Source organism: Astatotilapia calliptera, chromosome 22 (genome assembly GCF_900246225.1).
Source record: "Astatotilapia calliptera chromosome 22, fAstCal1.2, whole genome shotgun sequence".
In the NCBI taxonomy this organism is placed as follows: Eukaryota; Metazoa; Chordata; class Actinopteri; order Cichliformes; family Cichlidae; genus Astatotilapia; species Astatotilapia calliptera.
The window spans coordinates 19,811,792-19,839,298 of NC_039322.1; the positions used below are offsets into that span (position 1 = coordinate 19,811,792).

The 27,507-nt window shown below is 42.9% G+C and overlaps 1 protein-coding gene across 3 annotated transcripts; it reads right to left on the minus strand.

Annotated features, from left to right (window-relative positions):
- Positions 1 to 326: 326 nt before the first annotated feature.
- pals2b (protein associated with LIN7 2, MAGUK p55 family member b) lies at positions 327 to 26,541 on the minus strand. 3 transcript variants are annotated; one of them, XM_026156055.1, is made up of 14 exons: positions 26,449 to 26,541; positions 18,414 to 18,476; positions 14,623 to 14,870; positions 10,474 to 10,574; positions 9,792 to 9,944; positions 8,094 to 8,246; positions 7,211 to 7,438; positions 6,291 to 6,422; positions 6,111 to 6,207; positions 5,734 to 5,802; positions 5,480 to 5,641; positions 5,193 to 5,395; positions 3,643 to 3,771; positions 327 to 1,753 (listed from the first exon to the last, which is right to left on the minus strand). In XM_026156055.1, exons 3-14 carry the CDS (start codon positions 14,750 to 14,752, stop codon positions 1,577 to 1,579), a joined length of 1,734 nt encoding a protein of 577 aa, XP_026011840.1. In that variant the 5' UTR covers positions 14,753 to 14,870; positions 18,414 to 18,476; positions 26,449 to 26,541; the 3' UTR covers positions 327 to 1,576. The 3 variants fall into 3 exon arrangements, with proteins under 3 accessions (XP_026011840.1, XP_026011841.1, XP_026011839.1); XM_026156056.1 differs by lacking the exons at positions 18,414 to 18,476; positions 26,449 to 26,541 and adding an exon at positions 18,264 to 18,282; XM_026156054.1 differs by lacking the exons at positions 14,623 to 14,870; positions 26,449 to 26,541 and having other exon boundaries at positions 18,414 to 18,477.
- Positions 26,542 to 27,507: the final 966 nt, after the last annotated feature.

The window sequence follows — 27,507 nt, forward strand, 5'->3', positions numbered from 1 at the left end:
TCAGCTAGGAGTCTGATCATTCTCTTCATCAAATCAACGTGCCCATGTCTATGCACCTAAACGCACTGAGTTGATTGGCTGATTAGACATTTGCAATAAACATTTGAAGAAGAGGTGTACGTAATAAAGCATCCGCTTTGTATGAGGTTACTAACACAAATACGTTTACATGTTGTTTTTAGACACAATGACTTTGCTTGAATGCAGTTTTTTTCAAAGTATTGAGGTCTGATATTTTGTTTTTGTGTGTCTGGATTTGACGGAAATGAATCTTACGAGGTATAAATGGAAATGTTGCACACATAATTTAACAAGAAACTAGTTTATGAGGTTTATCAAATTTTATTCATCACAAGTTTGCTGATAAAAATGTAAAAAGAAGACATGAGGTTGATGTGGAAACACTTGAACAGGCAGCAGGGCTGTCACAGAATACCCTCAGCATTTTGAAATGGTATTCACTGTACATTGCAACGAATATCCACCTAAAGTGATTTAATACTCATTTTATCCTGAAGTCACGAAGTCCAGGACAGATTTCAGGTTTTTCTCAATTCTGTATCTGATTTAAGAACTGTGAATTTAATATTTGATTCAGAGCATGATCACAAGGGCTTTGGCATAACCGCAACACTGAAGATGAGGATCATTAAGGAGCGAGTGGGTTTGAGCCACGTTCACAAAAAATAAAACATTAACACATTGTAGCAGGTAAAGATGATGGCCAGTGACACTGTGACACTCATACTGCAGACAAACAGACGATAGAAGCAAACGATTGAATGCTACACTCTACTAATCATCACGCTGATTAAAAAAAAATAGCAAAAACAAAACAAAACTAGAGAAAATGAACAGACATGGTGTTTGATCTTTTAAAAAGTACGTCATAACATTGTTTTTCTTTTATATACCGGATGAGCTTTTTAGCCCCTCGCTCATGGAGAAAACCGATTGAGGATTTTGGGGCCGACGACATTAAAAAAAATAACATTAAGGATTCAAGTAAATGAAGGTGAAAAGAAAACAGAGCAATGATGTTCAACATGTGCCACACCGTGAGATTTCTTGGACAATGACGGCTTCAAGTTCTTGTCATCGATCGCCTTGTCCTCGTCTTTGTTTTGGAGTTCGGGTGGCGACCGTGAATCCTCCGTGTCAGCGAGGGAAGACTGATAGAAGTATTTAAAAATGAAGGAAAACGACTACAAAGCGACACTACAACAATAAATTAATGCAAAAAAGTATGGCCCGAGCATGTGACACGACTTTCTTTCTTTTTTCTCATGGTTGGTTTGTTTCATTCTCACCGTAATCCCACACTGAATAGAAAGATCTTTCATAAAAAGTTATAAAATAAATAAGCACTCTTTCCCTTTGAGTTTCGAGTAGAAAAAAGTTGCAGGCCCGAGAGGAGAAAGAGCGATGAGATTTCATTGATTACTTGCAGTAGTATCTCTGCCCTTCGTCTTCTTTGGCCTTTGTGATCACAAGCACACGCACACATACACGCATACATGTTGGTGGGTCACTGAGGCCCACGTAGACTGGACAGTGTAACGAGTGGTGCTAGTCCTCAGTATACCCAGTTCACTGGGACCCACTGGGGTTCACTGCACAGTTTGTCCACGGCTGCCTGTAACGTCTCGAAGGCCTTATCCAGGTTGTCGTTAATGATGGTCAGGTCAAAGTAGTGGCAGTAAGCCCTCTGGATGCGGGCGCTCTCATCCACCGTTTTCCTCAGATCCACATCCTGCAGAAACATGAAGGACGGGTCAGTTCTGGGGATAAATCCAAGTTGTATGCATGAGTGTCAGTGTCCAGCACATAAAAGTGAAGACCAGGACAGGTGGACAAATGATGAGTGTATGGATATTTATAGTCATGGTAAAAAGAAAGTAGACCCTCTGTCAATTCTAAGGTTTTACCTTTCAGGTTACAGTAAAAAATAACCTGGTCTTTCAAGAACAGAAGAACAAAATATAACACAACAGACTGTGTCTTACAAAAACTAAGCCAAAAATGCAGAAACAGTACGACAAAGACAAAAACTACACCCTTACTTCTTCCGTATTAGCAGCAATGTGCAGCTGATATGGTGCTGCTAAAAGAGGCCAGGTGCTGTCAATCAATTCAAAATCGCCTGATTAACTGATGATCAACAAATGTAAGGACCTCCATAAAGGCAGAACCTTTGCCAGCTTGCTGGTCTGGAGCATTCGAGTGGAAAGCATTCATGACAGTTGCCAGTCTTCCCAGGAATGAACTTCCAAACACATTCACCTCAAGGTCAGACCGGTTACAGGCCTCAGCACGATAAATGTGAAAGTTCATGATGATTCAATTAGGGAAAAAACGAACTCGTTTAGAAGGGTTTCCAGGAGAAATGCTCTTCTCTCTAGAAAGAAAATGGCAGCAATGCTTAAGTTTAAAAAGTTGCATCTGAACAAACCACAAAACATCTGGAAAAATGTCCTTTGGACAGATGAAAACAACGTGGAGACGTTTGGCCATAACACACAGCAACCAAACACAGCACATCAGTACAAACACTTTCATATCAACTGCCAAGCACTGTGTTTGAGGCGTGATGATATGCAGCCAGAGGAAACGAGCAGCTTGCAGTCATGGAGTTGACCATGAACTCCTCTGTATACCAAACTCCACTAGAGCCACATATAAAGCTATCTGTCCAACAGCTAAAACTTGGGTCATGCAACAGGACAATGATCCCAAACAAAGCAGCAAATCTACAACAGAATGACTGAAAAAGAAAAGAATCAAGTTGCTGCAATGGGCCAGTCAAAATGTTAGACCTCAGATTGATTCAAATGGTTTGGTGGGAGCTTCCGAGAACAAATGAGTTCAAACAACGTCGTAAAGAAGAGTAGAGCAAAATTCCTCCTCAACGATGTGCGAGACTACTGAAGTCATACTTCAAGTTATTGCTGCTAAAGGTGCTTCTACTAAATCAAGGGGTTTATGTCACTTTTAACATGACGCTTCTGCATTTTGGCTTTAAGAACATAGCATAATATGTTGTATGCTGTTGTTCATCTCAGATTTTTTTGTTCTGATATGCACAATGATAGAGATGATAGACGGTGTACTTTATTTTCACCACGACTGTATGTAATTTAAGGTACTTTTAGAAGGATTTTGTTTGACCAGCAAGTAACATGATCTGCTTCCAGGCAGTGTTTTGGCCACAGGGTCATTCAAATCGGCATACTTATATTTAGCCACCCTATCCCTCAGTCTATTTTTAGTAAGGCCCACATAGAAAGCATATGAGGGTGATTTAATCTTAAAAGTGTTAAAAACATTAAACCAGAGGGAGAACAAAATCTTAAACAATGAGAGGCAAACTGGCCACCAGTTACCACCACACCTTTTTTTCAAATGTCTTTAGTGTGTCTTTTATCTCAGTGAATCAGTCATAGTTTTTGTGACTGACTACAGTTGACATAAAATATTGCACAGTTATCCCCATGATATGTAAGTGAGGGCTCAAATGTCAAAAAACAGTGACAGATAATGCAAGCATATCACTATGTATGCGTGTGTGTGTGTGAGAGAGAGCATGGTTGTTTGTGTGTGTTTACTTCATCCCATTGTTACGCATGGGTGTTGTTAACCTACCGTGAGCTGCTTAGTTGTGAGGCCTGCATCCACCACAGCTTTGTGCATGGCCTTAAGAGTATCAAAATCTGGTGCTCCAATGAACACCACATAAGGCATGAACTCTGCTGTTTTCAGTACCTTCAGAGCCTGAAGAGAGACAAAGATGTTTTCATTATACTATACTTACACGGACCAGGTAATGTGTTAGGAATGAAAGGATGCCACATTATTTGAAATAATAATTGTCAACCTACAGAGGTCTGAATTCAAAGACACCCCACAAATCAAAGTGAAAAAAATGACACATTTTGGCAAACTTTCATTGCAGCAATAGTTTGTATGCATGCCTCACAATGTTGGGACATGCTTTTTATGAGAGACTGGCTGGTGTCCTTGGGGGTCTCCTCCTAGATCTGGAACAGGGACCTGGCCCTGGGGAAGTTGGATAGATTAGGCCGGGCATTCTCGTGCACCAGGAGGAACCCAGGACCCACCGCATCAGCCTAGGGTCTGGCAATGGGTCCAAGGATTTCATCCTGATAACTAATGGCAGTGGTGGACCTGCCAATTCTGGTATTCTACAGGTAACGCCAATCAGACTCCATGGTCAGGGCAGTGAATATAGAGACCACAAGACGCTTAGGCGTCCTTAGACCATCCTCATGAAGTCTGTTTCTGATTGTATGGTCAAACATAGTCACATCAGTGTCCTACTGCAGGTAATTTTGTAGCTTCAGCAGTGCTCATCCTTCTTGCACAAAGGGGCTGATACCGATCCTACTGACTAATGGTTGACGGGTTAAGGACCTTTCTCAGGCCTCACCAGCTCTCCTAGAGTAACTGCCCGACTGCTTTTGAGACAATGCTGGGAGACACAGCAAACCTTCTGGTAGTGGCATGAGTTGATGTGCCATCTTGGAGGAGTTAGACCTTTTGTCCAACCTCTATGGGGCCCAAGTATCACCTCATAATAACAGTAGTGAGACTGGCCTTAGCTAAATGGAAAACTAGTGAAAAAACAATCAAGAAACATTAAATACCGCCTCTGCTACTTAACTGATCAGATCAATATCATAGAAGTTTGATTGACTTGATGCTATACTGCTATACTGATTAATGTGTTCCTTTAAGTGCTTTTGAGTAGCATATTTTTTCAAATCCTTTAACACAAGGTTATTATAGTTTAAAAGTAGATCTGAAATTGCAATTGAAAACCACACTGTCTCATAAGGCTTTGGTGCACTAAGACTTGGCAAGTCTACATGACTCTGATATATGATGTCATTTCTGAACTTTTCCCCTGACAAACATCCACCAATATTAGATTAATTAAAAAGACTAAACCTAAAAGTGGAACTAATAAAAACTCAACTGAAAGTAAACTTTCTGAAACAATGCAAACTCAACTGAAACAAAGTCCCGCTGGTCCAAACTTCACCTAATAAAACTCTCCAATGTTCTCACTAAAGGTCAAACACAGTGAGTAAATGCTGCATGTCAAAGCCACCCTTCACTGCATGAAAATAACCCTGCCACTGACATTCGCTCGCTTTGGACCCCTCTCATACCTGCGGGTTGACATCCAGGATGCAGGTGCGTCCCATTGCGACCACCTCGTGAATGCTATCAATCTTTGTGCCGTACAGGTTGCCGTCGTACTCGCCGTGCTCCAGGAAGCGGCCGGCCTTCACATCAGCCTCCATCTCTGTCCTTGAGGTAAAGTGGTAGGAGTTGCCGCCTAGCTCCTCATCACGGGGTCTCCGTGAGGTGTCTGACAGAAGACATGAATCAGGTAAATGTTGCACTGTTGTAGCAAAATTTGAGAAAAGCGGTTAGAAACCCAAGTGTGGCATACATGGTATAGTGGTGCCAAAACGCGTGGGATGGAGGACCATCAATCGGTTCTTGAGGCTGCGTCGGCCCACTCCTTGGGCACCTATCAGAACCAGCGTCTTCCTCTGGAAAGCAGGAACCTTTGCCACTTCCTCATAGATCTGCAGTTCATGTCTATCGAACTCTGTTCAAAGACATTTCAAAGCTGTTAGCCACTTGTAGAGAAAGACAATGAAGACATTAACCAAACATCTAGACCATGAAGAATATTCTGACCTGCGTTCTTGGCTGTTAGATACATCATCTTCTTCTTCTTTTTTCCAGCCAAGGTGCCACAAAGAATTCCTGCAAGACAAATATGCACGTTTATATCTTTGCTGTTACAGCATTTGGCCAGACGGGGGCAGGCATGCACTGAAAATACTAACTACCCATTATTTTTTTTATTTTTTTTGCCATCAATCAGCTAAAAGCTTTACAAGTGATAGAGGTCTGGCAGTAAACCAGTTCACAGGCCACTCCATCCCTTCAAAAACAGCCTCGGCTTAAGAGAAACATTAAGAACTTGGGTGAGTTTTAGCTCAGGAATCTTTCACAGAGTGTTTACACAAAGGTCTGGCATCACTGCCAAGAAGTACAGGTAGGGTACTCACCTGATCCATCCAAGTCTCTGGGAACAAAAGCTTTCCTCTTCTCCTCCAAGAACTGACTGGGGATCAGACCCGTGGCACCACCCACTACGTGACATGCCTGGCGTGGATCAGTTCAAAGTTAAATTTAGAAAATTGAAAGTTTAAAGTTCGGTCAAAGACAGTCTGTGAAGGAAGGCTCACCTGCCACCAGTTGGGATCTTCTCTGTTTACAATCTGAAGAATATCACCTTTCTTGAAGGCCATACCTGCCTCCCGACAGGGGATCAAGCTGTCATTGGCGGGATCATAGTCAAAGTATGGCCGGACATATACCTGTGAGGAACAGAGGAACAGGTGTGAGCTCCTGAAGCGCTTAAATTAGGATTGAAGAGGAAGATGGTCGTTCACAAAGCAACAAGAAAGACAAAGCAGCTTTAACTCAGCATGGCTTCTCACACGTCGGCATGGTGACGGCAGCTCTTTCACACCCATTACGGCCCGTTTCCCACAGCCGCAGCCGACACAGCTCTTCATGCTGCGTCAACACGCTGCATGGGCTTTTGCTAGAAAGGGTAAGTGCTTTGGCCAGAGCATTAGATTAAACAAGCAGCCAGAGGAAGCAATAAAACAAGCCAGTGAAATATACTGTGCAGCGCGCTCTGAGCCACAGAGCAGGAAGTGATTTTGCATTACGTCTCATTCACTTTTACTGCCCTTCATTCAGTTTATAAGCATTTCCAGGTTTATGTGTTCCAAGATTCAAGGTATATATATATATGTGTGTGTTTTTTTTTGTTTTTTTTTACACAGAAGACATTACTGGAGCGTGGCTGACGGGAACTGTACAACAGCGTCACACACTACTGTACTCTGCATGTCAGAGAGCATGAAATTACTCCAAACACATGTGCGTGTATTTGGAGTGCGTGCATGACACAGAAACTGCTAGTGTGACCTAGATAGCATCTGGAGTGTTATTAATAGGACTCCCAGAGTTCAAATTCCTGCGCGAGGGATTGTGGGAAGGCCGTAGGACATATCGTCAGGATGGTGCCACCACCCAACATCTGCCACCGGTTACATAAGCAGGAGAGTGCATGCCTGTGCTTGTACGTGCTCACCTGTGGAGGAGCAGGAGCGTCTCTGTAGCTCGGGAGTATTTTCAAGGTGATCCCTCCGCTGCAGTCTTTGAGCATCTCCTGGAGCTCAGTGGGATTATTGCCAACGTCTTTCCCGTTTACTTCCTTAATGATGTCGCCCACGTGGAGCAGACCCTGTCTGTCAATCATGCCTCCGTGAAGGATTCTCGCGATCACCAAGTCGTCTTTCTCCACACGAAATGTCACACCCTGAGAGGAAGAAGAGGGATGTTTTATTACCTCTGATTCCTGCGCACTCACACTCACCCCCTCCCTGCGCCTGGAGCCTCTGCCAGAGGTTTCTTCCTCTTAAAAGGGAGTTTTTTCTTCCCACTGTCACCAGGTGCTGGCTCGAGGGAGGGTTCGTCTGATTCTTGGGGTTTGTGCTAAGCCTCACCCCTGTTAATTTTAGTAACCTATCGACCATGTTTGTAGTGTTGGCAGCTTTTGGAGCATTTTAAATGGAATTATAAAACAAATATGGTAAATGGCCTGCATTTGTATAGCGCTTTTCTAGTCCATAGGACCCCAAAGCGCTTTACACTACATTCAGTCATTCACCCATTCACACACTGGCGATAGCAAGCTACATTGTAGCCACAGCTGCCCTGGGGCGCACTGACAGAGGCGAGGCTGCCGGACACAGGCGCCACCGGGCCCTCTGACCACCACCAGTAGGCAAACACGGGGTTAGTATCTTGCCCAAGGATATTTGGCATGCAGCCAGGGTGCAGCCTGGGATCGAACCACCGACATTCTGATTAGTGGCTGACCTGCTCTGCCACCTGAGCTACAGCCACCCCATGGATAAATAATGTGGCACACTCATGCAAACACATTCAGTCAGCGTGCAGTCTCCTCTCACCAGTGGCTCCCCGGCCTTCTTTCGAATGCCAATCATGCGCACGGCATCGGCCTGCATAAGAGCGCTGTTCACCGCTGCGTCATTGGCTGTCTCAGTCGGAGGCGGGGCTTCGTAGCATTTTGAGGCTACCATGTCATGAGCCTCTAAAAGAGACTGAGAGAAAGGGAAAAAAAAGGAGAGGGTAGGCGAGTGCTAAGGCTTAACTACATCTTATTGTAGAGGAAGAAGCACAATTACACTTTCACAAAAGTAAAGTCGATACATTACTGAGTTCCATTCCCTCAGTAGTTTTATTGTAAATGTCACTTGTGACCACATTGGAAATTTAGTCTTCCTCACAGTAATATTAACAAAACTGTGACTTGATGTTTCAAGTGAATAGAAAAGCTCTGTTGGCAGACGTTATAACAGTGAAACGGGACAGTTATACCTCCAAACAGCCAACTAGCATATTAATAATTTAGGTGCGGCTTAAAAAGCAATCATCTAATGGATAAAATCCCAAATATGGATAACCACCCAAATCTAATCACTTAATGTCTGATTCGTGAGTATCCCTCCAACAGCTTTCATTCAAGTTGCTTTTTCCCCATATATTATTACTGGTTCCAAATCACCACCAACCGCTCACTGGTGAAAAATACAAAAAGTCTGTAAAATCAAACACTCAGTTTGTGATGTAATATCTGTTTTCCTTTTCCCACCTAGCCTGCTTTCCCCCCTCCGCCCTCCGTATCTCTATTGCTCAGTAGGTCAACAGAGTCTTATCTTTCAGCTAAAGGCACAAAGAGCTCTGATTGGTGCAGGGGCTTCGCTCGGCTCAGAAATCTACCTCCTATTGGCCCTGCCTGCATAAAGCCCCTGCTAAGTTCAGGCACAGAGGTTAGTGTTCTACTGATGCATGAGCGCAGGCTCCAAAACATCTGATCTGTGCCACTGTAGCTAGTGTTGTAACATTTAGAGTACGACATACTGTTCAGATGAAAAGCAGTCCCCATTTCACAAACGTGCAGTAACATTACAACAACTACTGCTAATAATAAAAAGTAGAATAAGGTGGAAAAAAGTGTGCATCACTTGGAAATATATAAATTCAATAATTATTTGAAATGATTGCATTTAAAAAGCTGTATTCTTTTCAAGCTAACCACTTTTTCTCAGGGAGCATCAAGAAATGAATGTTGATGTAGAAATAGAAAAGAGGATGAAAACATACAATGTGCCACTCAACAAACGTATGGAGGGTCAATACATAACAGCTAAATGAAGAAATATAGAATAGAGAGAAGCCATAAGAGGACATTTAGCAATGAAGCAGAAGAGTCAGCAAAGCCAAAACCAATATGATAGGATACAATTTTTAAGACCTATTTAAACAAGAGCGCTTTAGATAAAACACAAGTCTTATTCCTCATGAGGCCCACAGGGAGACACTGTTCCCAGATTCAGAGTCAATATTCGCTTTGCTTTTAAGAGACAGTGAAAGTTTTATTGCTGCCAACAGAGAGCAGCAACACCAGAATTTATGTATTGATTATGACATAACATTATAAGTACAGTGCTGTAAAACAGCATCTGGTTTATCATAGTGTTTTGGGTTGCCACATATTACCTCATAAGCTAAGTTAATAACCAGTGCTTGTGTTAACGGCGTCTGTTCTAGCCTACCTAACTGTGCTCGCTCTTGCTCTGGCTCACCTGGAAGTGCGGCTCCTGGAGGATTCGAGACAACTCAGCCGCGCTGTCGTCTTTAACCTTGAGGTTGTTGATGTCGCCCAGGATCTCTGTCACCAGCTCGACGTTATTGTCCTGCACCGCTTCCAGCTTCACTTCCTCCAGCTGCTCTTGAGCCTGGGTGAGACAAAGAAGCTCAGGAAAAGTGGAAAGATGGCGGTTGCCTTTCATAACCTTCCTGGTTTTGTTGGTATTTATTTGGATGTGCAAAGAGTGAATGACAGAAAGTGAGACTTGCTCAGTAGCCGTGATTGTAGATATGATATGGTGCTCTACAGGGAGCATTTGAAAAAGCACAACATGACAAGACCCTGTATGGAGGAGCTACAGCTGTGGTTAAACTGAACTCACTGCACACTAGACTTCAAACAGCAGTGAAGGCGTGTTCGTAGGTGCATGCACTGTCAATAAAAAAGGCACAGAAATGCAAAGCTGCACAATTTTCTTACGTCATTATGCATTAGGTCTGATGCACATAGCACTGTGTGTTAATCAAAGCCTTACTGTACTTCAACGCCTCAGCCAGAGCAAGCAAAGCATTGCTGAGAGCAACATGTGGGGGAGTTTGAAGCTGGCTAGTGGTTTGTCTGCTCCCTGCTGCTTGCCCTGAGCTATGTGTGTGTGCTACCTTAGCCAAGGAGCGTACAATGGGACTTTCCATGATGCCGCGCAGGAAGAGCAGGTCGATGTCTTTGGCTCCGGCAGAGGTGGGCAGCTCACCCACATTATCCAACACCTGCTGCATGGCTGGACGGATGGGACGAGACACAAAGATCCAGAGAAACAGAGACAGAGAGAAAAAGAGAAAAGCCAAGTTAGCCAGGCCTGAAAGTCATTCAGAGTGTAAACATCCATGACACTGTTGAAGGCAAAGCAACAGCAAAAAGAGATCTGCTCACACTCCAGTGCAAAAGAAGACCCAAATGTTTCAGATGCAGTGAACGGGCATGCTTTCACTCAGTTTAAACTCCACAGCCAGGATAACATCTGGATCTAATCTGAGATGCTTTTGGTACTAATTACAGCACTGAAAATGATGTGTGGCCTAGACAGCATAAGATGGTCCAATATGGTAAGTGCAGTGTGTGCCAGATGTGGCCCAAAAGTCACGAGTTGGGCTTGAAACATGTTACAGTAAGTATTGTCTGGGCCAGCTTTCACCCAAATGTCACAACACAGCTGGCAAATGGTCTTTGAGTCAAGGCAGCCAGTCTTACCCTGAGTCAGCGCTGTCAGTCAAGAGCTGATTTGGCCGACAGACATCATGTATTGTTCTCTGGGAGAGTTTTGGATACACATACTTTGTATACACAGACAAGCACCCCAGAATATTAAGCCTGGTCTGCACAGAGTGTGCACAGTTGTGTATATTCACTTTAAAAAAGCTTAACTTTAAAGCTTCAAAGTGCTTTTTTTTCCAGATTCCCTCAAGGCCCTAAACATTCAACTAAAGGCTCCTGGATTCAGATGCAGTCAGCCTCTATGCTGTTAACATAAACAGAGACAGGGAGAGGTGTGGACTGTAGGTATCAGCTAGCTGAACGCCCTAATGCCAGTGTCTTAAAGCCAATCTAAGCACATTTTAGCCATTTAAATCCCTGGAAATGTATGTGTATGTGTGTGTCATTTTACACCTATGTGGGTAATAACTATGTCCGGTCAGCACTTGTATACAGTTGATTCACTCTATGATTTCACTCTGCGTTTTGCTTCACTAACCCATTATTACTCTTAAACCCTGAGACATGTTCCATGTCATCAAGTCAAGCTATAGTCTATGACTTCAGCCCCCTCTTTAGAATAAAGTGCCCCATACCAAATCGCTGCTTTGAAAATACAGATTATGAAATGCTGACGTCTATATATTATATTTTTGGTAGGTTTTGCAATCTGGCATGTATACCTATTAAAAAATATTGGACATTTAGCTTTTATTTAAAAGAAACAGTAACAAAAAGATGAAAAATAGAGAAAGAAAGGAATCGAAGTCGTATTGGACTGAGGAGCCGCTCAGGACATTTATACAAATGCGATATGACCCTTTACCACTTGACCACAGCGCAGCTCTGCTGACATGCACTTTAAAAATGTTTAATCAGCTTTTCCTTATGTAAAAGAGGCATAAGCATTAAAAGTTTGGAATGCATTTTAACCAAGATAAATTGCAGCATCACACCATGTGGGAGAGTTGTAAAATATTACCGAAAAAAGTAGCATCTCTTGTGTAACACACGTTTCCTTCTGGTTGCTCATTTCTATCCAAATGAATGCCTCTCTGTGATTTAGATCTCAGTTTAATCACTGTTTAAATTCTGCTTTCTCTGGTTTGCTGTACTGAAACAGTCACGGTTCAACTCGAGCTCTACAGCGTCTGATAACCACAGGAGCGCAGGGAGACTGCATAAACAACAGGCTCGGTGCAAAACAGACCTTAAATATTTATGAGCCTCTTTAAGAAGGACAAATAGGGGGGAAGAAGGTTAAAAACAGCACTGCAGACAATCAAACCTGTATATCAGTGAAGCTTTGTGTATTTAAGGCACAACAGCACAATCTAAGACTCAGTACGGACATATGGACACAATAATTTATTTCTTCTTGGGGAACCACACACAGATCTTCCACAGGGCAACGGTCATTTCGGGAAAAGGCATCTACACACAAACACAGACACACACAGACAAGACGAATATGGAAACTTAACACTACCATGGCACAACTAACTTTTGACTTGTATGCAATAAATAAAGCTACGTTTACTGCAAAACATGAACATATCCGGAGTGAAAACCTCAAGCATACACAGAATAACACACAGCTGAAACCTTTTGTATATCCCGGTGTCGTCTTCATTGACCTTTACCTACTTACTACATCCCCGACAACAGGAACCCTTACTCGTCCACGCTTCTGTGCATATTACCTGTTAAAATTTCTGTCCGGTAAAAGTTGGGAAATGAACTAAAGCCTTCAAACTAAAGTCTACATAATCTTTTGAAATATGACACAGAGATCCAAATGCTGTGGCCTGAAGGAGTTGTTAATGCTAAGAGATTACAGCACCAAACAGTTGTTTTTTTCCAGATGATTTATTCACATATAATGAATCACTCTCTTTTACCTCCTTGTAATTTCTCCCTCCGTGGCACTTTTGTCTGCAACATCTAACCACTGCATCGGTATGCACACCTACGAGCATGATGTGCACTGAATGCTGATGCAGAGATCACTGCTCTGTTTTTAAAGGAATGAAATCCCAAGAGAAAGAAAAAACCTCGCAACTTGTATTAAACATGGTATCATTATTTATTTTTTATTTTTTAGCTTCTGAGATGACTGTCAGAGAAGCAACTCCACTGACACATCATCCATAACAAAATATATCTGAGGGTGTTTTTTTCTTTTTTCAGAAGTGCAGTGCAGTTCCTGGGACTCTCACAGCTAAAGCTGCTGTAAAGCAGCGCTTCTTAACCGCTCGACTGGATCCCAAAGGTAGGCTGAAATACTGCTGTTTACCTAAACTACTTTAAACATAATTACACTTGCTTATCCTGTGTTAGCTGTAACACCAAGGCGCTAACTGGGAGGACTGAGAGCATGTTTAAACTGCTTAGGAAAGAATCAAGGATATCTGAAATGCTAACTTAAAGTAATACATAATATAAATGACTGAATCAGTTGGCTTTTACTTGATAAACTGTTGAAAAGAGAACTGAATAAACTGATGTGTGTTAAACATTATTAGCAGGTTTTAGCTAGCTAAAGGTTAGCTAGCTAAAGGTTAGCTAGCTAAAGGTTAGCTAGCTAAAGGTTAGCTAGAACGGACAAAGGATTTAAAAAATTCACTGAAACTTATAGCTGCAGGTAAAACTGGCTAATTTAGGTTCAAATTCATGTATTAATCAAAGTAGAACAGAATAAAAGTCAAATAAAGTAGTTCTAAAATGAATTAATAAGGAGTGAGAAATTATTGGTTGTAACAGATAACTGCTAAAAGATTTGGATAAACGTTCAAATAGCATTAGAAATGGAAAAATTTCTAATGCTAAAAATTGTCTTATCTACTGAAATTCAGTCCCCTTAGTTATAAAAACATATTCTTCATCTAAACTAGCACTGGTTTAAAATAGAACCTGTTTTTTTTTTAAATTCAACTTTTTTTGTATATATCGGGCAAAATTTTTTCTTCTTTCAGACATATGAAACACTTGTTGTGTGCAGTTATTATTTACTTTTTACCCTCTGCCTGAATCTGCTCCGATAGACTGGTTGTTGTGGTTTTCAAATATGTGCTGTCAACAGGAAAGTTGCAGAGTGCTCTCTCGTGGGCAAACTGCGCAACCTCATCGCTCACAGTTTTTGTATTTGTTACTTACTTATTTTTTTAAATCTTCATTTATAAATGATGATGATATTGGCCCACTGATAAATCAATCACAGCACTGGATACTGTTGATTGACGTATGACAGAATAGTAAATACATTAATGTTACCTAGCCTGTCTGGTAGCGACCAATCATTAGCTGCATTAAACACACATTAACAAACTGCTGTCCTGTGTGGACAAGGCTTTATTTATTCATTGCTTGGTATCCATCACAGGGGACTCAAGCAAATCTGACACAACTGTGGGGATATAAATGTTGGGAACTGTCGCTCTAAAGACTTTCCACATGAAGCTGAAGAAACCACTGGAGTTACCCATCTAAAGCCTTCCATCTTAAATGAAAGATAACAATATCCCACTATTCATCCTAATATTTGAAAGCTCCCTTCTTCCTCCTACTGTCCTCACCTCCAGATGTTTCTGCTCCCTGGGTGGATCGTACAGCCGGGGGCCCCTCCATGGCATGCTGTCCCAGGGGTCTCACCTCCTCCTCTTCCTGTGCCCCATTGGGACAGGAATCCTCCATTGCTGTGACCATCGCCAAGCTCTTCCTCTCTGTTGCCACAAGTATGCTAAGGCTAACCACGAGTAAACCACCAGTAGCTCTGCCAATATGTCTTCTGTCTTGTCTTTTCTGGCACTGCTGACCCTCCACACTTCAAAAAAAAAAATGCAGAAAGGGGAGATAGGAGCAAGAGAGACAGAGGGGATTGAGGGCGAATAATGAGAGAAGAGACACAAAGACAGCGACAGTAGAATGGGATTAATATCAGAGGATTTTAAGAGACGAGGAATGATAGGGGAGTGAAGAGAAGTAGGAAAGCTGAAGGAAGATATTTTTTTAAAAAGAGAAAGGAAAAGAGGCTGATGGTTGGACGAGTTTGCAAAGACAGGCGTGAAATGAGACGGAGAGAGGCAGAAAGCTGGATAGCACTCACAGATGTGGACATGCATTCAGTGCCTGCTAGTTCCCTCCCTGTACTCTGACTTTAATACCTTCTCATACTACCACCCCCGCCTCTTTTGATAACACACATAAACACACACACACACATAATCCCACGATCCTCCTTTACCAGGCCTGCTTGAGTACCCCTCCTCTTGTATCCCTGACCCCACCCAAAGTCAAGTTAACCCTCTTGTCTAGACAAAGGCACACACACTCACACACACTAGTTGAATGTGTCATTATGTAAGTAATCTTACATAAGTGCTACTAAAGAGGGCCTGACCCTACATTCCCATTCTTGTCCTCCTTCTTGCTCCCATTCACACTTATTCTGCTCAAAGCCAGAAACTCTGTTTGTGCACACTGTGCTCGCACGAATTCCCTCAGTGGTCGTCCAACTCTTTGATTCTTCCTCAGCCCAACGGGAGCTTTTTCTCTTTAATTTTTTGCTTCCCCCCCCTAAAATGAATGTGCCTCTCACCACCTTACATCTCATTAAATGAGTAGACTCGAGGTGCTGACAGGATTATGCACATTTTTTTGGACTGCAGTTTTTCTTGTTTCTGCCTTTTGCCTAAGTACGTCTGCACAAGCTGCTGGCTGCATGACTGTTTCTTAACAGAAATATTATCTTAATAACCGTTTGACCCTGTCTGTCCTGATTTATATTGAGGATAATAAGTAACATTTCACAAAGAATGCTTTAACACATCACAGCAAGGCTCTCTTGGAAATAAAAGGCAAGTTATGTTGCTATACTTACTAAGAACTCTTTGAGGCTATGCGGCATAAAGTTGCTAAGAGCTAAATAAAAGCTCATAATCATAAAGTTCAGTACAGCTCACATGTTTAAATTACATGCTTTAAAGTGAATACTAAAGGGCAGTTGATAAGCTTATATAGGGATAAAATTAGGAACTGACCAGAATTCAGTTCACCTTAGTGGTGCGGCCCCCAACAACAGTCCCAGTTCCTCATGTGGCCCCTTGGAAAAATCCATTGCTTACCCCTGCTTTAAAGTATTGGCTCTTCCTTTTCTTCAGTAAGTACTTGATAAAGCCTATTTTTTTATCAGGCAAAATTAGCATTCCATTTAATATCACAAGGAATCTTGCTGGTTAAGCAGTGCTAGCATTAGCAGATGTGATACCAAACACATTATTGACTCCATATTTTGGAAGTTCTCCCCTAGTCTGTCATCTGATTACGACTTGGTTTAGAGACAAACAAAGAGACAAACAGCTGCCTGACCATGTCAGCACAGTCCAATTAGACCATTTTTGTAGGAGGCCAGCCTATGGGCCATTACTCTATGAATAATAACATAAAAAGTATAATCACAATAAATACATTGTGTATACAAATGTGACTTAGATGTTATGATGGTGGTCAGAGGGCCCGGTGGCGCCTGTGTCCGGCAGCCTCGCCTCTGTCAGTGCGCCCCAGGACAGCTGTGGCTACAATGTAGCTTGCTATCGCCAGTGTGTGAATGCGTGTGTGAATGGGTGAATGACTGAATGTAGTGTAAAGCGCTTTGGGGTCCTATGGACTAGAAAAGCGCTATACAAATGCAGGCCATTTACCATTTACCATTATGATGACAGGGAGCAAACATTGGCTGAATGCTCTGGTGCGTTTAGCTCTAGCATGACGTTACGTAAAAGATTAGCATCAACCACACAAGAACCACACAACTTATAATATCATGTCAGCAGTGACACTACTGTAAAGTATGGCAGCTAGCCAACTCTGCACTGCTGTCATCAAGAGTACTTAACTGGATTGCAGAAAGCAGCTACAAGCAGGTCAATTGCGCTTGTATAACACATGTGACGATGTGCTTTGGTCACCATGTAAAGGAGCACTAAGTGAGCAGGTGCTGGACTGGCTAACTAATGACAGACATTTCAATTTTTACAGCTATGCAAGAAACAACAGTCAGCTTGAGACCCCCTGAATTAGTGCAACCATGGCGCTCTATAAGACGCGAAGGATATGCTGTGATTTAACCTGAGATTCAAATCTCCATTTCTGTATCAAGACCAAAGTCATGGAAGCAAAAATGAGAATAATCTAGAACAAGCTCCTCCCACTGCCCCCCATCAGGCTCCTCCCAGAGCGTCACAGCTGTGCAAGAAGCAAATCTGTAGGCTTTAATCCACCCCGCCTCTCCCTCCACCCCATCCTCAGCAATACCAGTCAACCCCTCCCCCAACTCAGGACGCGGGATTTTAATCCTGCCACGAAAGCACTGGATTACAGAATCTCTCTCTCCCTCTTTCGCCATATCTGGTGTTCAAACATGTCCACAGGGCTGAAGTATGCTACATAGCTGTGCTTGGCAAGGGCTGAAATGGCCTTTAGCGACGCACTGCAACACACTGGCAACGACTGAGTGCAGAGGGAAGCAAGAGATTTTCTCTTTGGCCATCAGTGCAGTGTCACAGCACATTTCTCCAACTGAACTACAGGCACTAGACACAGCTGATCGCACACGCAAGGTTTTTTCTCTAAAACGTCGATCTAATTGCTCGCCTTTAGAAAGTAAGGCAGCGACTGCCGACTTCACACAGAATTTAACTTAGGCAGAGCAGCTGCATGAGAAGAACTAAAGCACCGTGCCATAAGAAAGCACCCTGGGAAGTCTGCACAGACTTAAAAAACAAACAAACAACTGATCCACAAGCGCCAGATCTGTAATGAGCAAAGCAAGACTGTGCTATAAATTATTAAAGCAATTGTTCTATTATTCAGAAATGAGAAAATTTGTGTATATATAAAAGAATGCATGCTGGTACTTTAAAAGGCGAAGAGAGAGAGAGAAGCTTTTGCGTATTCTATCGAAAATACAATGACATCTAATAATAGCCAGTAATGCAAAAGCTGTACTTTCTGCCAGTCACAGTCAGGTAAGATTTGGGGACGCTAAATAAATATATACAGAGTTTGGTTATATAAAACTGATGCTTTAATCCCACGCTTTTAGTTTAACATCAGCATGGCCCTTTCAAGTACAGAGGAAGTGCTGTCAAAAGTGAAATCCACACGGGTACACAAGCACAAACACACACACTTAAAAGAAAACCAGCTGCTTCCTTACTTATTCAAAAGTAAATCTTTAAAAGTAAAGATTTCCGGACCAACACAGTTCTGGCTGGCAGGTCTCCCAGCGAACCAACAAAATCATGTCAGCATGCAAGAAAAAAAACACATTTCAACATCTCCGGTGGGTTGAGAAAGTTGTGTTTACCTATGCCAGTCGGTGTAGCCCAAGCCCAGTCCTACTGGCTGCTCATCAGTCAACTGTGAAGACCTGAAAAGACAGGGGAAGGGTGGGAGATGTGTGAAAGTTTGTGAGGATCATCCATATGAGCCATGAATATTCAGTCCTGTTTGCTTTGCTGCTCGCCAGTTTTCATCATTCCTCACATAAACTCACTTGAGGATTCAGATACACAGTCGTGCTTACCAGTCCCACCTAATAACTCTAGTCTCCCTGTGAATTATTACTTGTATCTGTCTATGTCATCCCTTCCTCTCGTGGGATGCCTTTTGACAGAAATCCCTGACAATTTAATGTCTTTAGCTATTCAACGATGCCCGCATCATCAGCTGGCATTGTATGGGAAATGGCCACTATTCTCTGAAAGTAATGACGAAGCGGTATGCATTCACACCCAGTAAACCTCTCTTCTCATTTTGACTTGCAAACCTGTCTGAGTCTCATGCAGAGGTTTGCCAGCATCTGAGGTGTCGTATTACAGATTTTTCTGTCTCAGCGTGCTGTTGAACACTGTAATGCAGATACAGTCATTCTTTCACTGTTTATCCAGCACAGTTGATATTTAAGAAAGAAACTGTACAGAAAAGATGGAGTGTTACTAAAGCTGTGCATTTCTCAGTTTTAAATTGTATCTTTGAGGACTTTGTTACTAGTAGCCTGTCGCAAAAACACATAATTTGCTCACATTTTTTTAATCGAATCTATGGGAAAAAGGGGGCAGACCTAACAAAACAATTTAAAGAAGATAAACAGTATCTGAAAGTCATGTCCTTAAGAAACAGATGAAAATACAGTAAAGACAGTCTCAGTGGAAGCATGGCTGTCAAGGAGCCATTCTTAAAGAGGGGAAACGTGGAGAAAATGCTGAGGTATGCCAAATTAAACAAGAACTGGACTGAAAATCAGTGGGAACAGGTCTGATGGTGGAGGGACTCCAATTGGGAAATTTATGGTTCAAACCTTCATCAATAGGTACGAAGCAGGTCAAGAGAAAGACACAACAGTGAGTGTCTGCAGCCATCTGTAAAACATGGTGCATGGTGCAGACTCTACCATGGTTTTGGGCTGCATTTTAACCAGTACTATTGGGAATATTACCAAAATTGATCAACTTATGAAACAGAAAGTACTGGCAGATTTTGAACCACCATACAAACCATCTGGAAAGAGTCACATTGGCAACAGCTTACGTTTCAGCATGACAATGTTCCTAAACCGTAAAAGCATACAAGGATAGAAAAACACACAATGGTACACTGTCAGTCATGGATCGAGCTCTGCAAGGTGTGAACCATAGCATTATTGAAGCAGTGTGGGATCATCTTGTTATAGAACAAAAGAAAAAGCAGCCAGAGAAGATCCAAACATCCAAAAAAGAGTTTTGAATGTCCTTCAAGAAGCTTGAAGAACTATTCCTGAAGACTACTTAAAGAAAATACAAAAAGGATAAGAGAGTTCAGGCTGTGTTGAAGAATGAAGTTGATCATACCATATTAACTTGTTAGAATTGTACAAACCCTGTTTTTGTCTTATATCCTACATTCCCACCTACTTTGAAGGACTCTCTAAGCACATGAGGTATTCAGAACATGGGCGTTTTAAGTCTGCTGATGACTTTCATATATGAAGGAAAATGTTTTATCCTGTTTTCCTTGTCAAGAATGAACCTTCAGGTCTAAGTAGTCAGAATTAGCTTTATACACACACAAAGAGGATTTTTGCATCAGCCACATAAAAGCCATTTCAAACACCACATCCTCGCTTCTTTTTCTTTTCTGTCTAAACTGTGAATGCAGGCAGAAAGCACTGCTCCTTCCAGCAACATGCCCTGCCCCGCTGTACGATATTTAATTGTGTCTAATAAAACTGCAAAGTCTGGCAGAGTTAAACACATTCACGCTGCCCTTAAGAGCCATTGTGAAATGGACCGTTACAAAATGCAAGCCAGCATAAAGAAGAAAAACCTGCTTTGAAATGCTGTTATTCCATATAACTGATAGCTACATGATCACTGCATTCAGCCTTTTTCACGTTCCCTTTATTTTTCTCACCTCAAGCAGTCAAGGCTTTCAATAGTCTAATAAAAGTTGCAAGTTATGTCTGCTTATTTATTATGAGAAATGATCTGGAAGACCTCTCAAATCAAGAAAGTAATCTTCTTTTATATACTCCCCTAACACACACATCGCAGGTACATCTTGGTCTTAAGCCGCTCCCTAGGTAACAAGTACCCTCCTGCAAAATCACTCTACAGAAAATTAACAAAAAGGCGATGACAACACAGAGGAACCTCCACCCATCACTTGTTAGCAGTTATCTCTTATTTCTGTGGCAGTATTTTTTCACCCAGTCGTACCAGAGCTAACTGGTCACCTACTATTACAAGAGGGAGAGTACAGGGGTCAGTTCATTATACAACACAGATTAAAATCAGGTTCTGCACGCTCACTGGAAGTGAAAGATATCCCCTGGAAGAATGTTAATAGAGGCAAAGTCACTAGGCAGTTCCTCGCCTAATCATCCGCATCGAGGGGCAGGGAGCCAAGATGGACCAATCGAAGGGGCCAAATGAGGAGGGAGGAGCAAAGAGACAGAGCCCTATGATATATCATTTGGCTGATATCGGACCTTTCCAGGTATTTCAGTATTGGTATATGTTGGTCAGTATAAAAACCTTTTATTTGTTTAATATTATGCAGAAGAAAATGCAAAGGAGCCGTTGTGAAATAATGCTGATCAAAGCAGATCGAGCGCTACTGTTCACAGTACTTCCAGGATTGTCTGCAACACAGAGTAGAAACACAAAGCAGTAGAGTCTTCATGGTTAGTTGGACTGGTAGTTATTTAGCACTCACCATTTCATATACACATCCATACAGGGCCTTAGTGAATGCACTATCTGTATTAATATTATATCTGTCCCCCTAAAAACTAAACCATTAGATGGGAAGAAAGAAAAAAACAGCAAGGGTCACAATCTGGCCCTTCGAGGAGTGTGTAAAAGGGAGTGAGAGAATGTCAGACGAGCCGAGCAGGAGAGAGATTTAGAGCATGACAATAAGGACCAGATAAAAGGCACATTAGGAGTCTTGAAGAAAAAAAGAAAGAACAATCCTTTAAAGATTAGACAAGGTTGTGGGGAAAGCCTCTCAAGTCTTGGGAAGTTCAGAGGAGGAGAGAGAAAACATGAGAGTCTAGAGGGAGAACAGAGAAGAGTGGTTGCTGAACGCCCTTTCACTTTTTCAAGAACCTACCAAATAACCTTGTCTAGCTATAAGCACAGGAACGTAATTGTAATTAAAGGTCCATAAAAATCTGATGGATATTTGCTTAGCTTATTTTTTCTGCACAAAGCTCCTCAGTGACCAGGTTGATCTGTCTTATGTTGAATTTATGGTTCCACAAATGTGTCTGTTTGCATATGTTGCAGTCAGAAGTTCACACACACTCATCATGGGCGTGAATATCATGATAAATTCAGGCTTTTGATGATTTCTTTAAACTGTTTTTTTTTAATGAGGTGTATTGTTTGTACGAATACATCTTTAATGACTTTTAAGCAAAAACAAGAAGAATTGGCTGCACATGTTTGGATTTATTTTGGTTTTTCTCTAATCCAAACAGGGCCTAAAGTCAGGCTCGAATATATATACATACACTACTATTAATATTTGGTTTAATGCTCCTTTTGTAGCCATCAACAAGCTTCTGAATTCATTCTGGCTGGATATTTGACCACTTTCATTGGCAGAATTGGTAGAGATGAATTGCCAGACTTCATTTGCCTGCACTGGCCCTATGGCGAGGGGTTTTGAGCAATGTAAACATGTTTCTGTGCAGTTGTTCAAAATCCCAACTAAACATTGCTTGAGTTGGATGATGCTGTGCATCGGGTGAATGCTGATTGGTTGAATAGTGGACTGCAACAGGGAAGTGTGTGACATCAGAGTTCATAAAAATGGGAGAAATATAAAAAACAAAAACAAAAAACATTCAAAAAATCACAAATACAGCATGAAAAGTACAGACAGTGGCTGCCAGTGGACACTTTTCTTTGGTGCACTTCAGCTCTTTGTATGTTATAACTTTACTCTTCTCTTTGGCTAGCTAGGGTCAACAACAGCACAAGCAAGAGTAGCCCACAGACTGGTTATACAACTTATTTTTGACACTACCCCCATCTAAAAACAGACGCTCTCTACAGGTAGAAGGACTGCCAACACGCTAACCCCGCTGAACCATAATTTCCCCTTTTCACTCAGCATGTCCTGTGCTCAGAACTCCTCTGATGTCTCAACACCTCTGCAGTCTGATCCTCTTTTCCAACTCTCAGGACGGAAAATCACAGAAAATGGTGATTTGCATTCCTGGCTGCCATTGGCTGGTCCGTATGAAAGAACGAGCCCTCCGAGTTCCTCCCCGTTGCCAAGCACTCAGATGATGGACGGCTCATGGAAGAGGGATTATGGAGAGGATCAGAGGGTTTGTTCTTGTACAAAACATCACTGCCGCTTCACTCATGTAAACATGCGTGCGTGTGCATGTGCATATGCATGCTATTAAAGGCGCAGGCGAACATCAGCGGGATGTGTGGTTTTAATTCCTCCAGTTCTGGTCACACTAGCAGGAAATCTGAACTCTACCCGAGACCTGCTGTGTGGGAGTGAGCACATTTTGCAAGTTTATAGTCTACGGTGAACAGTGCTACGCCCCTTGGGATTGTGAAGCACAAATGCACACTCAGAACCTGCCCCATAAGGCATCCATCCCATGAGAACTATTCAGCTGATGTTTGTATATTCTGTCCACCCCTATTCTGTATCCTCCTGTGCCCCAGGCTCTGCGGAGAACTGGGCTCTGAGAGCAGCCGTCACTCTTAGTTCCTCTCAGTGACTTGAGAATCACAAAAGAGGCCAGTGAGCTCTGTCCTGCCTTCAGGTCAAGATGTCACTTCACTGGCTGGTTCCAGGGGAAGTTTACAGGGCAATTTGTAAACTTCCTTTAACCTTGAGCTGCAGTGGCAGACTCATAAGAACAGTGTGTATTTGAAAATGTACATGAGTGTGTAATAACTGGCTATTCATGCAACAACTCCAATCACATAGCCATCCATGCTGTCGTGCCTCTCACCCATCACCTTCTGCCTCCAGACAAACCCTATGTAGGTCACTCCAGCTGCTCAATAAGAGGATTACACTGCGACCCCCTAAGATGGCTATCTTAGCAGATCAGTGTATGCTTAATTTTTTTAACCATAACCATGTTTCCCAAACAGTCATCATTTTATGACTGCAGCTGCAGGATGTTGATTAAGCCACCTCAGTTTCTCCCGATCCACCTCTACGATGAGCAAACCGCTCCATCCTTGTGCTGATTCACGCTTACCTCTGCTCATCACCTGATGCTCAAATCACCACCATTTTCAAGGCAATAAATTTCTGCACTGGAGCGATTTCCACACATCACCAAGAAATGACCTCAATTTCCTCTCTGGTGAGGTTCCAGCTGGTGGGATGTCTGCGCTTTGCCTCACAGCTTGGGAGGATATAATTACACAGCTCGTCAGAAACTCTCAGCGCCCAGCGCGCATCATCTTAATAACGAGTACCCTCCTGACATAATCTAACCCGCCACATGGCCATGCCTGCATCTTTGCAGCCTTTCCGCGTTCCCAGCCTCCTGCTAGTGATCGTTAGTGTTAAGGAAGAGAGAGGGAGGGGATGGAGTGGGAAGAGGTGATGCAACAGTGCTTAAAAATGACAGCAAAAGTTTAAAGATGAGAAACCTGATGAGCGGTGTGGGGTGGTAAAAAGGCGAGAAGAGATGGGAAAATGAAGGATTTTGTCTTATTTCATATTTGGATTTTTAAAATTATTTTTTGCCAAATACTGCAATCAGATTTAGCCTCTGTCTAAAACTACAGCCTGCAGTATCCTGCTAGCTGAGCCTCCTCCAGGAAATGGACCGAGACTTTGATCTGGTATGCGCTAACGATGGCCTTACATCATCTCAATGCAAATAAGCTTCCAGAAAGAAAAAAAGAGGAAGCTGTTGATCTTAGATATTTATTCTATCATCTTCCCTATTTTCATCACTCAGTTTTTGTGGAGTTTGTAAAGGAGATTCAACCTTTTATTTACCAATTTGAGCAAGAAAGACATGTAAAACCAGGCCGTCTTTTTTGGCAAACAGCTTGTTTTATTGCTGGTTTGTAGTGGCATGCTTCTTTAAGGCCTCTGTGATGGATAAAATCTGGTGAATCAGCAGTATAGGCTGCAGCAAAAACTGCCAGACATTTGCCTGGCAGCGATTCTGACACAAGGTTCTTTTCAAAATAATGTTCCTTTGCACTTGAGGCTTAGTTTGGTGTTCGCAGAGATGCCGTTTGCTCATGATAACAGTTACTATGGTGTCAGTTACACGTTAACAACAGGGAGGTGCAGCCTGGTGGAGGGCAGGGAGGGATTATTATGTAGATAACAGCTTTCTCATACATGTGTTGTTCATAGCTGGGAGGCCTGAGTCATTCCACTTTCCCCAGTCCATTGCTCTATGTCTCTACCCTCCCTCCTATCTCCCACACATGATAATTAATAATAGAAACGACGAAGCTTCGGAGGGTTGGATTTGGGGTTCAGCATGGCTCACTGACCGGGGGCATATGTTTAACTCCGAGATGACACAAGGGGGAAATGCATAGCTGGGCTGAGAAGTCTTACTTCAGCAGAACAATAAAGGTCATCCTGAATCATGACTCAGAAGTCTTAAAGGACATCCCCAGCAGCCACTACAGACTTGCTCTGATGTGCTTAACTAACTCAGTCTCCTTTCTTTCCTCCTTTTGTTTACACTAAGAGAGTCACTAAATCTGATTAGATCATTGACATGAACAGAGAAACACCCATAAGCGCCTGTTAATAAGATGCAACAAGATACATCTATTCCTCTCAGGGGTCTGCATAGCCTGTATAGCACCTCTGGACAGATCCACAGTGATGTTGTGTATGTGCATGGGCTTCCCCCGTCACGTGCACGATGCTAAACTGCTTATAAAGCTTGCCCAGTGACCCTGTGCTGTGTTCCTCTGAGCAAGGAAGTCTCCCTGGTTTTATGTTTCGATTAAGTGGCAGTATAAAGTGGTTCTGACATCATGTAAGGAGATTATTATGGGATGGTGCACTCATTCATTTCCAGTGGAGGACAGAAAATAAAAATCAATGCAGTCGTCTAGCTGTACCTCTGGTTGGCCAGTTTGTGCCAAGCCAAGGGTCTGCTGTGTTTTCATTCAGCTTTAGCTCAGTGTGCTGATGCTCGCTGGTAAAGTTTTTGTCTAGTCAACAAAATAAAAGAAATAAAAGAGTTTTAATTTGGTCTGATGACAGAGTAAAAAATCTATCTTTCTCGCTCTCTGTCCTTTCCTTGAGCCCACCCTCCTTTGCTGGTGGATGTTGCAGTCAGTCACACTGGGACGTACGCGTGTTCCAGCCTTCTCATCCTGTCAGCGCAACAACCCGCAGCTCTTTCCTCTTATCTTCCTGGAATCGGCGCACGGATCTGGCGCACGGATCCGCGCGCTCGAACAAGTGTGCCACATCCCGTGCCAAACGCCTGAGCCGCTTTGGCTGACCGGACAACCGTGCGCTCAACCATCTCGCCACACGTGCGGCCATTTTTTTGTTACCCATCCGAGCCATTGTGGCGTAAGCACACTTACGACTACAACCCATCCCATGTATTCCTCGTCACGATAGGCAGGAGTAAAGGGGGGAGGAAAGGACGCGTCCGGGTTCACAGTAAGCGCCCACAGCGAGCTGTTACGTGTCGGAGTGGAGCTTGTTCTGACAAGCAGAGGGGACGAACCTCTCCTTCTTCTGTCAAACTCCACTGCTGTACCTCAAACACACACACACAGCTAAGTGTCTTTGTCTCCCATTTATAGTGCCAGTTGATGAATGAATTCCCAACATCCACGTTTCGGATATGATCACGAGCAGTGACTTACCTGTGGATGGCGCGTGCGACTTCGCGGTAGTCCGCCGATCGTCCCGGTTGGACATTCAGACCCCCCTCAGCTGTCTGTCCCGGTCCCGCAGCAGACTACCAGAGCACACGACGTCAATCAAACCGACACGCCCGGCCTCCTCCCTGACGTCAGGACACACAGACCAATGAAAGCTGCGGCCCGGCCCTCGCTGAAGTGGAAACAATGTAGATAGTATTTTCTTTTCGTCACATTGTGATGCGCTCATCCATTCACGTATGGATATTACGTGAGGCAAGTCCAGCTCAGACTGTGCGGGCATCGCATTTCTAACGTAATGTGCGTTATGTAGTAGAAAATAACTAGAGATGGCCGGTGCCGTCCTGTTGACCTTCATTTCGCTATTTTTAAAGGAAAGCACAGCTGCTTTGCGCCCTACAGGTGTGCACCGCATTTATTCTTCATTTTGTCTTTGCGCGGAAAGTACGAGTGAGAGAAAGCAGGGCGTAGATTTAACGTCTTCACTCTGAGGCCTGCTGCTAACTGGTGAAAAACTAGTTTTGAAATGTTGAGCAACCACTCTGAACTGAACTCACTCGCTGGTCCTGTTTGAACAGTTCCCCCTCCCCTCCTTCGGTGTATTTCAGAAGATTGCGTATCTGCAGTGCCTCTTCACGACTTAATTTGTACTCTCAGATCTGATTGGGTGTCAGGCTGTGGCACCTAACCGCTCGGATAATTGCAATAGTGCTCCTGGAAATTACCCCCCCCCCCCCCCCCCACACACACACACACACACACACACACAACACAACACCACCTCCACTATGTAGTTTGAGATGATGTACTTATATGTGCGGCCACAAGAGAGCGCCATTAGCCATTCAATTTTGAATTCAACTGGACTGTGCGTGCTTAACTCGGTTTAACTCGCTTCCCTGCCCAATTACCCTGTCTCATAGAGCTTCACCAGCTGCTACAGTAACTGGAAGACAAGGTGTGGCACAGCAAGTCCGAACCCGATCTCTTCATGGGTGACAAACAGTTTCTGATGATCAGCTTTGAAAACAAGACCTCCCT

What these genes read in the sequence shown, in the direction of transcription:
- pals2b (XM_026156055.1), bottom strand. Translation starts at nt 14,752, where the DNA reads ATGGTCACAGCAATGGAGGATTCCTGTCCCAATGGGGCACAGGAAGAG. An exon ending in GGGAGCAGAAACATCTGGAG is followed by an intron (nt 10,575 to 14,622) that starts GTGAGGACAGTA and finishes CCATCCGTCCAG; the next exon opens with CCATGCAGCAGGTGTTGGAT. An exon ending in AGAAGGCCGGGGAGCCACTG is followed by an intron (nt 7,439 to 8,093) that starts GTGAGAGGAGAC and finishes TCTTCCTCTCAG; the next exon opens with GGTGTGACATTTCGTGTGGA.